Genomic DNA, 10,668 nt, shown 5'->3' with positions numbered 1-10,668 from the left:
TGGCTATAGAATACTGAGGAGGCAATTCTTACTAACATCTCAAGTGAGCTATCTGGGGTGAAAGCCATTCTTTGTAGCTTTTCCTCTTGCTCTTTAAATTATTTATACTTGGGGTTTCTCATATAAGAAAAAGCATGCAGTATTTAAGTTAAGTAACATTTTTTACTAGGGCATTTTAATTAAATTTTAATTGAATATTTAACACTTTAAAAAAGCCTTCAGAAAGAATTATGAAGAGCAGAAGGATTTAATGAGGTAAGCTCTTTCGTGATGCCAGCAAACATACTTGGCAGCTCTCGAGGACAGGACAGTTTCCTGGAAGACATACTGTGCATCAAGTTGGGAACACAGAGCCATGTTAGCTAAAGTGCCTAATGAGGAGTTTCTCTCCACATTTAATAAAAATGACTGAAAGCTCCACGTGACATTAACCATTTAAAGGATAGTTATGCTCACTCTTCTAATTCATCGTGAAAATAACTTAAAATATTTGAACATGTATTGATCACTTATTTGCTGGGCACCTTTCCATTACCATATTTATGTGTATTATTTGATTTAATCCATAGGAAATCATCTCTCTTAGCTTCCCTTGCCTTCTCTGACCACAGTAACAAGAGGGCCCAGGCTTCCCTAATTCCCTTGCCCTCTAAACCTCACAGCCATGTCCCTGCTTTCTAAGTTTACCAGGAACATTTCTCGAAAATCATGGGAAACACCTCTATAAACTCACTGGAAATACTGCTGTAAGATCACTAGAAACGCCTCTCTGTAGATCCTTCATCCCGTGAAAGCAGGCAGCTGAAGAAGCCCCGACCCTGGCCGCTCTCATCTCCTGCACTTGGGTCCCTGTGCCTCTTGCCAGAGCCCCTGTCTTCCCTTGTCTTCCACCCTGTGTGCTCAAGAATTTATACCCCTCATCAAGGAAAATCTCTATTTTAACTTCTCTTTAAAGGCTCTCTTTTTCCCCTATAAGTTGACATTTCCTTGAGAATCATGTTTCTCCAAAGTTTTCCTGTTTTTTTAAAAAACCTATTAACCAGCACACTTTTGTTTCTGCCGGTAAGTTGAGCTGGTATCTGTTGGATCACCCGTGACCCCAGGTGATCCCGTGTTAAAGTCACGGGCAGACCTTGTGGAACTGGTCCACCTTCGGCCTGACGGACCACACCCGCTTCCTTCTCCCTTTGCTCCATCTCACGAGACACCGAGACACTGTGACACCGTCTGGCTTTCTTTCCTGATCAGGTCGCCAGTTCTTCCTGATCTCAGTCCCACTTTGCATTGCAGCGCGCCACAGCTCACACCTTGGACTTTTTTTCTGTCTACTTAACCCCCTTAATGATCTCCTCCAGTCTATAGCTTTAAACTCCTCTATGTGACTCCTGAATTGACACCTTCTGTGCAAACTCTAGGCCTGTATCTCCGGCGCCTTCCTGACACCTTCTGTTAGCGTCCAGCAGGCATCTCAAAGCTCACAGGTCCTAAATGGAAATCCTGATCTTCCGCCCGCCCTTCCTGCACACTTCCATTTTCCTTAGTGCCAGTATCGCCTTCCAGTTGCTCAAATGAAAATCTGAAGCATCGTTCACAGCTCCTCTTTCACGTGCAGAGCAGGTTGTCAGGAGCACCGCCGCCTCTTGCTGTCACCGCCCTGTCCACACCGTTACCTCAGCCCAGATCGCCAATATGGCCTCCTCACTTGTGTGTCAGCTTCCACACTGCTCCCCACTTACTGTCCATTCTCAACAGAGCATTCGGAGTGATGTTAAAACCAGTGCTTACCCACCTTACTTGGAGTAAAAGCCACGCGCTCACTCTGCGGCCTCCACGTCCCTGAACTATCTGGTGCTCACACCGAGTTTTCTGACTTCATCTCCCGCTCCTCTGTCCTCATTTCCTCATGTCTCCTCCGAAACACTCCCCGCACCATCACCTACTTTCCCTGTGTATTTCTGTCTTAGTGTCCTTGTGCTGGGCTAGCACATGAGCTCCACGTGGCAGGGAGTTTTGCCTTTGTTGCTCACCCACGTGTCCCACACCCCGGGACAGCACCTGGCAGGTGCTCAGTACAGTGAGCAAATACATGAGTTGCAGGTTGTGGTGTTTCCTCATTTTGCAGACCAAAAATTTGGGACTGTGAGTACTTGTCCAAGGTTCGTACAGCACTGAGTTACGGAGTCGTTAAACCAATGAGATGATGAAGTGTGGAGGAATGGCTGAAAGTGTCAAGCTCGTGGCAGCCTGCAGTGCTTCTTTGTGTTTGTAACCGGTTTGTCACATAGATTGTATTTCCAATCTTTGTACAGTCCAGTTGGATTTGCTTTAATTATAGACTACAACATTAATACAACTTACGCTTTAAAGGAGAGCCATAGTGGAAATCATTCCTATCAAAACCTGGTGGTGCCAGGCATGGTGGTGCACAGCTGTAGTCCCACCACTCAGGAGGCTGAGACAGGAGGATTGCAGTGAGTTTAAGGCCAGCCTGGGTTACATAGTGAGTTCAAGGCCAGTCTAAACTACATAGCAAGATTCTGTCTCAAAAAAGCAAACAAATAAAACAGAATAACACCTGCTGGTATTCATAGCAAATACATGTCTGGAAGCATAGTAAGTGTGCCTTGGTTTGCTAATGGGGCCATTCCATTGATTCTGTCTTCCTTAATTATAGTTACTAAAGCCCAAGCGGTTGTTTACTGCACATGCTCCATTTATCCAGAAGAAAATGAAGCTGTTGTTAAGAAAGCATTGGAATTTCAAGATCGTGGGGTTAAAGTACAACCTTACAGGTAAGGAAAGGATTCTAAACAACTCAGACATCTTTGAAAATGAAAACTATGATTTTCTAAGTTGTATAGTCTACTTGCTTTCCATTAGGCTTTTTAATTTGATCAAATAGCCTAAACTCTTTTTACAAGTTTAGATTCTGTTGTGATTTTGCATGAACTCCTGCAGCTTGGAATGATCTCTCTCTCTGTGTGTCTCTCTCTCTCTCTGTTTCTCTGTTTCTCTGTCTCTCTGTCTCTCTCTCTCTTAGGGTCTCACTATGTAGTTCAGGCTTCAGGCTGGCCTTGAGCTCACTATGTAGCTCAGGCTGTCCTCAAACTTGAGGTGATCCTCCTGTCTCAGCCTCCTAGGTGCTGGGATGTGTACCACCACTCTCAGCTGTGTGAACATTTTCTTACACATAAAAAGATTATTTGGTTTTTGCTATTATTTTTAAAGCTAAAGGCATTTTTCTCTTTCACTTAATTAGTTTCTCGATAAACTGGGTCCAAATTTAGGTACATTTAGATACCTGAATGCCTCTGTAGAAGAGCAGTGAGCATGTAAACTATAGTTACAGAAAGCTGGATGTGTATTATTTGAAGACATACATCTGTCAAGCTCTTTTAGCCTCTGGCACCCACCAAGACAGAGGTAAAAACAGCCTACAGCAGCTTCAGAGTAAAGTGTGGCGAGGAAGTGCGGATAGAAAGAGCCTTGAGCCTGAGCTGGCGTCATCGAGGTAAGGGATAGCTCCCGGAATAAGTGATGCCAGCTAGTTCTTCAAGACCGGCGGTGCATAAGGTGTTTTAAACATCTCTTCTATTATTTTTAAACTTGCTTCTCATGCTGTGAACTCTTCTTCAAATTCTCAATGTGCCTGTGGTCTGCTCCCTCCTTTTGACTTGTGATTTGCTGTCTGCTGTCTCACAGGTGGACATGTGACTCACAGCCTCAGTCGCCTTCTTGCTGACTTTCTTTGCCTAATTTTTTTTTTATTAACTGTGTATCTTGCTCTGTCTCTTGAAGTTGACTTCTAACCTTTTTCTTCATGTCTAAATAGTTGTAAAATACATCACTTCTAGAATATTATTTTACACATGTTTTAAACATATTGCTATTAAGTATAAAGGCATCCATTAATTCTTTGGATCTGTAGATTCATCTCATTTGATTTGTGGGAAAATGCTGAATTTCTTAGTAGTTCTTTGTCTGAGTCACAGCTACTTTGTCAAAAAGTCTGGCTTGATACGATTTTGTGATTTACTGATAAATTTTAAGATACATAGAAATAAAGGAGGGAAAGGAGGGAAGAAATAGTTTTTTAAGAGGGAGGACTTGAGAAACAACGATTAAGGACCTCTGTTCTGGGCTCTTCCTGCCTCCTCAGTTAGCAGGAAACATGCTGAATGTCACTCATAGAGAAATGCACTTTTTTCTTTTGGCTTTTTGGGACAGGGTCTCGCTGTGCAGTTCAGGCTGGCCTTGAGCTCACTTTGTAGCCCAGGCTGGCCTCGAACTCACAATAATCCTCTTGCCTCGGCCTCCCGAGTGCTGGGATTCCAGGTGTGCACCACCATGCCCGGTGAGAAATGCACTTCTAATCAACAGTGAACGCTCATCTTTTTGCTTCTTAGTTTGGTAAAGATTTACAAGTCTAATAAAACCCAGCATTTGTGAAGCTGCAGGGCAACAGATTTATAAAAGTAAATATTTTGTTGGTTAATTTACCAATACCAATGGGAAGGGAGGGGAAGTAGGCCAGAGAGAGGGAGGGCGGGAGGAAGGTATGTGGTTCAAGAACAGCTTTCTTAAAGACTTCTTAGCAGAACTGCCTTGCCTGAGAGAAGAGGGCCACATCCCTGAGCTCTTGCTCTGTTAGCACCTGGAGGTTTTAACATCTCAGGACAAGGTGCTAAAACAAGGTGGGTGACAGATACTTAATTATTAAGAACGGAGACGAGGGGAATGTGGATGTAAAACACAGCCATCGATATTGCCCACCTCACTGGGTCTTTCTGGGGCTTGAATACACTAATACATAACAATCTTTGACACACTGCAAATGTTTGATAATTTTTATTGTTATCATTGTTATGAATTGTATGTTCACGTTTTTGCCACTTTTTCACATGGATAATCTTTTTCTTCTATGCTTTGTTGCCTATTAGGGATATTAGTTGCTTTCATATAAATTACAAATATGTTTAGATTATTCATCATTTTTTTCTTTGTATTTTAAAAATGATTTTATCTACTACATAATAACAGTACATATTAGGGGAGAATCATGTAATATTTCAGGACGTGTATACATTATATGGCTTCAAACATACCTGCCCCCCTCCAGCATTTATTAGTTCTTTATGGCAAAAGCTTTCATAACCCTCCTAGCTTTTTGACATGTGTACTGCCGTCACCCGGAGTCGCGTCCCTGTGCCGTAGCACCCAGGGCTTCCCCTTAACTGCAGTTTCGTAACTGTCAACTAGCCTTCCCCTTCCTACTCCCCAGATCATTTTACTTCTAAATATTTTTTAAAACTTTTTAAAATATACAGAAATTTCACATTTTTGTGTAGCTAACTGTATTAATCTTTTTTTTATAACTTCTTCACCTTAGGTTAAACTAATACCCAATTTAAAAATGCTTTTTTACTAATCTTCTTTTAGTCCTTTTATAGTCACATCTTTTTATATTTATATTATTGATCTGGTCTTTATTTAGATAACGGAATAAAATATGGATTGATTCCTTCCTCTCTCTCTGTCTCTGTGTCTCTTTCTCTCTCTCTCTCATACTGGGGATTGAACCCAAGGCCTTCACACTGAGCTATACACCTGACCTTCCTTTCCCCGCCTTTCTCTCTCTTTCCCTTCTTCCCTCTCTCCCTCCCTCCCTCCCTTCCTCCCTCCCTCTCTCCTTTTCTTTCCTTCCTTCCTTCCTTCCTTCCTTCCTTCCTTCCTTCCTTCCTTCCTTCCTTCCTCCCTCCCTCCCTTCCTTCCTTGTTACTGTTTTTATTTTGAGACAGGTTGCACTAAGCCACTAAACTGGCCAGTTTGGGCTGGAACTTAGGACGCCCCTGAGTGCTGGGGTTACAGGCGTGCACCACCAAGCCCAGTTTGGATCAGTCTATATTTTTTCCCCATATTTTTTCCTGCCCCACCGGTTGCCATTTTAAATGTCATCTTTTTTGATATGTTATAATCCCATTTATACTTCTATGTGAGTCTGCAATTTTATTCTATTGATTTCTGGCGATTTCTATACCAATATCACAATGCTTTAATGGCTATAGTTTAAAATAGTTTTCTTAAAATTATTTTTGTTAGTTACAAAAACTCATTTACATATCACATGACACATAATGAGAGGATTACTGATTTCCGCCTTTGTCTCTGCACTTCCACATCCCAGAGTTTCCCTTTGGGGCTGAAGCGGGGTCCTGCGGGCTCTTTTATGAGCCAGGTCTAACCTGTTTGTTCCCGCTCATGACGAGAAGGTCTGGAGGGAACCAGAGGAACCGGCAGCAGGAGGGCATAAACCTAGAGACTCGGTGTTTCTACCACTGGCCCAGCCACACCAGTGTCCCAGCTGAATGCCAGCCAGAGGAACGTGTGTGCAGCATTATGTTCTGGGTGACTTGTACATTAAGTGCCTGTAGCCTCCGATTTTACTGAGATGATCACATACGGTAAAACTCATAAAACTACTGTATATTCACAGAGCTGTGCAGCCATCGCCACTGTTTATTTCCAGAACATTTTCATTGCCCCTTCGGAAAGCCCACGCCCATTTGGCACCACTCCTCATCCTCCTCTTCCTCAGCCGTGGCGGCCATGCCTACTCTGGGCATTTGATATAACTGAAATCACACGATCAGTGGTCCTTTGTCTGGGTCTTCCTCTTACCATGCTGTTTTCAAGGCTCATCCTTGCTGAAGTGTGAGAATATTGTTGTTCGGAAGGCAAGATGATACTCCGTGGTGCTTATTCATCAGCTGATAGGCATTTGGGTTGTTTCGTCTTTGGGGTGTTAAGCGTAATCCTGCCATACAATTTTGTATACAAGCCTTTGTGCAGACGTAAGTATGCATTTCTCCTCGGTGTATTTCCTAGGCGTGGAGTTGCTGGGTCACATGGCCCCTCTGCATTTAAGCATTTCAGCAGCCCCACTTTCCCAAAGGGCTTGCGTCATCTGACATTCCCATCAGCAGTGTGGGAGGGTTCCAGCTGCCCCGCATCCTCACCAACACTTGTTCTGTAAATTTGTTTTGCTCTGTAAATTCTAGTGGGCCTGGTGGGTGTGAAGTAGTATGTTGTTACGGCTTGGATTTGTATTTCTCTGGTGACCATGATGCTGAGTATCTGTCCATGTGCTTATTACTCGCCATTTGTACATCTTCCTCTGACAGATGTTCATTCAGATTCATTGCCACTTTTTAGCCCACGTCACGGTTCAGAACTAAAATGTACCCCAGAGCCTCATGCGTTTGGATCATGGGTGCCGTAGCTGACTTGCTGTCGGGAGGTGCGGCTTGGTAGAAGGTGGAGTGTGACCTGGAAGAGACCGTCTCTCCCGGGCTCCTCCCTTCTCTCTCTGCCTCCTGGCAGGCGTGGATTGGCACATTCCCTCTGCTGTGCCCCTCTGCCATCCTGCTTCTGCTTGGGAGCCTGCCACACATGGACTGAATCTGTGAGCCAAAATAAACCTGTCCTCTTTTAGGTTGCAGGACTCAGGTATTTTGTTGCAGCGTGGAAATCTGACTAAGTAGCACACGTACCTGCCTCTGAAGGAGAACTTGCTTGCCTGGACTCTGTGATAGAGGCGGATCCCAGTACCCACTGTCAGGGAGCCGGTTCTGCGACAGCACCTCCTGCTGCGGGCCCGGCCTAGAAAGGACCCCATGGTGCTGTGGTGCCCTCTCCCCAGCTCCTTCCTCGTTGCTGTGTGAAGGGCTTCTGGGAGCTGGCTCTCAACAGAGTCCTACCTCATAGGACACCCTTTCTTCCATCAGCGGCTGTGGTGGGCTGGTGTTCTGCCTCACTCAATGTGATCCGTTGTGTATTCACTTTCTATTTCTGCTTAAGACACGACCAGACTTAGTGGCTAAGAACAGCCGTGAATCAGGTCACAGTTGGGGCAGACGGCAGGCACAGCAGAGCTGGGCCTCCACTGAGGTCGTCAGCCAGGCTGGTCTCTGAGGGCTCTGGGGAACGATCTGCTGGTTGTGGGGCCTCATGCCTATGCTAGTGAGCGGTCAACCCAAGTGTGCTGTGAGCTCGGACTGGCTGCCTTCGCGCCCTGCCACGAGTCCTCCTGGAGTCCAGCAGAGGCGCGCCACGTCCGTCCTGTGTTCAGTCTCTGCGGACTGCCATCTCTGCTCTGCCTCCAACTTGAAGAGGCACGTGTGACTTTGTCAGGTCTCCCCGGTAAGATCCATGATTTAAGGTTTAGTAATTTGGGACTTAATTACATCTGCAAAATTCCTTTTGTCGTGTGTGTCAGTGTCCTAGGCTGCTGCCCCACACCATCCCAAGCTTGTCACAGAGGTACTTAATTCTTGGACAGCACTGAAGCCAGAGGTTCTAAATCAAGGTCTTGGCAGGGTTGGGTCCCGTGGAGCCTGTGATCGAGAATGTTCCAGGCACTGTCCTGGCTTCTGCTGGTTGCAAGAAATTCGTCGTGTTTTTAGCTTGTGGCTGTGTCACTCCAACCTCTGCCTCCACCTCACAAGTCCTCTCTTCTTACTGCGGCTTTAGTACTGGATTTAGGATTTACCCTACTCTGCTGTGCTTTTATCTTAAGTAATTACTGAAAAGGCCCATTTCCAAATAAGGTCATATTCTAGGGCTTTGAGTGTCCGTGAATTTAGGAGGGAACTATTCAACCCACCTCCGTCCACTCCCTGATCCCCCGAAATCCACACCTGTCTCATGCACAAAATACACTCAATCCACCTCAACTTCTCCGAGTCTTTATATTAAAACATCCACCTACACATCCGCATTCTCATCTAAATATCATCCACTAGAAGGAATCCCAAAAGTCATCACACAAGCCAGGATTCAGAGAGACTCTGAGAATAATCTTATTATTTTCCCTTCTTTAAGGGATGAGAGAAACCCAGGCCTCTGTGGCCTCCAGGCCTGTCACTTACTGGTGAGGGACTTGAGCAGGGCCCAGCTCAGGAGTCAGCTTCACTGAGCTCTTGTAGTTTCATCTCTAAAGTGGCTGAAAAAGGGCATGAGCAGCACTTCTGCAAGGTCATGCAGTTTCCTTTGAGAAAGGAAATGAGTGAGGGGTGCACGTGCATGTGACAGACGGCAGCTTCCCACCACAGTGCCCCTGTGTGAGCAGCAGCGCTAGTACTGCCCCGTGGCAACGTTAATACCACTCTCTTCGGGAGGCTCCGTGTGGCATCTTCTGAGGGCTCCAGCGCCTTGTCCTCAGAGGTCTGACTGCTTCCTTCCTGGAGGAAAACTTCTCAAGCTGGTGCTGATCCGGGCGGCTAGGAACCATTCCCTACAGAGCACGTTGACCTTTCTGACACAGTGATGCCAGCGATCCCAAACTCACTTTAAAAAGTGCTTTCTAAACTCTTAAGAAATAAACAAAAGGACAATACGCCATGTGATTCACAAAAAGAGAAAAGGTACAAAGCAGGCTGTAAACCAGGGTTTGAAATCATTCTGTAGAGGCAATTTCTGGATGGTAACTTGACTAGTCTTAATTATGGATTCATATTACCATTTAAATAGATAGCATATATGTAGCTAACTAGACAATAGTCTTATTAAGCATGTATTGAATACCTAATATGTACCAGAAACCCTACCAGATACCTATACCCTATACTGGAAACTACTAGATACTAGTAATGTGTCAGTGAATTAACATAAACAAAAATCCAAACCTTCATATTTATATTTTGAAGCTAAATATATTCCAGATTAGTATGAAATAATTATTTTCACTGAGTATTCTCTATCTATAGGGAATAAATTTTTAAAAATAATAATTTTGAATAATTTTGAATAAATTTGAATAATAATAATTGAATAAATTTCTAAAAGTAATTTTTACTTGTGTAGAGAACAAATATGCAGGCTGTGTATCCCTTGTTCAAAATACATGGGATCAGGAGTATTTCAGATTTTAGAATTGTTTTGGATTTTGGAATATTTGCATATACCTAATGAGGTACACTTTTATACTATAATTGTGTAAAAAGTAACCCAAAAGAAGAAAGCATACATTTTGTATTTTGGTAATGTGGAGCAGTGAGAAATTTAGAATTGGATGTTTGTGATTGTAACACAAATTTGCCTGGTTTGATAATGTTTAAAGCAGTGACTTGGGAAAGTGTTTAGTTTGTTAAAAGTCTGTTATTCTAGCATATGTGATGATGGGGAATTTGGGAAGTACGGTAAATTATGAGCTAATGTGAAACATTAGAGCTGTTCATTTTTACTTGACTGGTTGGCAAGGTAGTTGCCAACTGTGTCCCCCCCCAGCTCAGGAAGACTTGCTGTCTGACGTCTGCTCATTTCTCTTGCAGGCTGAGTCCTCCCGTCCTCCCACTGTGCTCCCCGAAAGAAATCCATTTGTCCACTGATAAGTTTTTCAGAGTGGAACCATCTGAGATCACCAATGGTTGTTTTCTTTCTGTTTTAACAAGAGAGGTGAGGAAAGGAAATATCCCAGCCCATGTCCTGCTTTGAAATTGGGAAACAACAAAGCCCCAGGCAGCATCCAGCAGCACTGAGTATTTCGGTGCTTGCGTTTAGAGGTAGGGAAAGTGCAGGAAAGAGGATCACCGCTGCCCTCGAATACTCCCTGCTCTTCCTGCTTCTCCTCAGTGCTCCCTTGTTCCTGCCCTCTGCGCTTACCTTGCCAAT

The 10,668-nt window shown here is 44.2% G+C and overlaps 1 protein-coding gene across 2 annotated transcripts in view; it reads left to right on the top strand.

The window, feature by feature from the left end:
* The window catches only part of Nsun7 (NOP2/Sun domain family, member 7), a 42,505-nt gene that overhangs the window by 29,710 nt on the left and 2,127 nt on the right, over positions 1–10,668 (top strand). The window contains exons 10-11 of one of the 2 annotated variants that reach the window (XM_005391949.2): positions 2,675–2,792; positions 10,329–10,452. In XM_005391949.2, the coding sequence (XP_005392006.1) occupies positions 2,675–2,792; positions 10,329–10,452 (242 nt within the window). The remainder of the gene's footprint in view (positions 1–2,674; positions 2,793–10,328; positions 10,453–10,668) is intronic. The other variant, XM_013518051.1, reaches the window with a different exon arrangement.

The sequence above is a fragment of the Chinchilla lanigera genome, unplaced genomic scaffold (assembly GCF_000276665.1).
Source record: "Chinchilla lanigera isolate Chin_1 unplaced genomic scaffold, ChiLan1.0 scaffold00042, whole genome shotgun sequence".
Lineage (NCBI taxonomy): Eukaryota > Metazoa > Chordata > Mammalia > Rodentia > Chinchillidae > Chinchilla > Chinchilla lanigera.
Note: the sequence above shows the minus strand (reverse complement) of the source record. Positions and strands in the feature narration are given on the sequence as shown.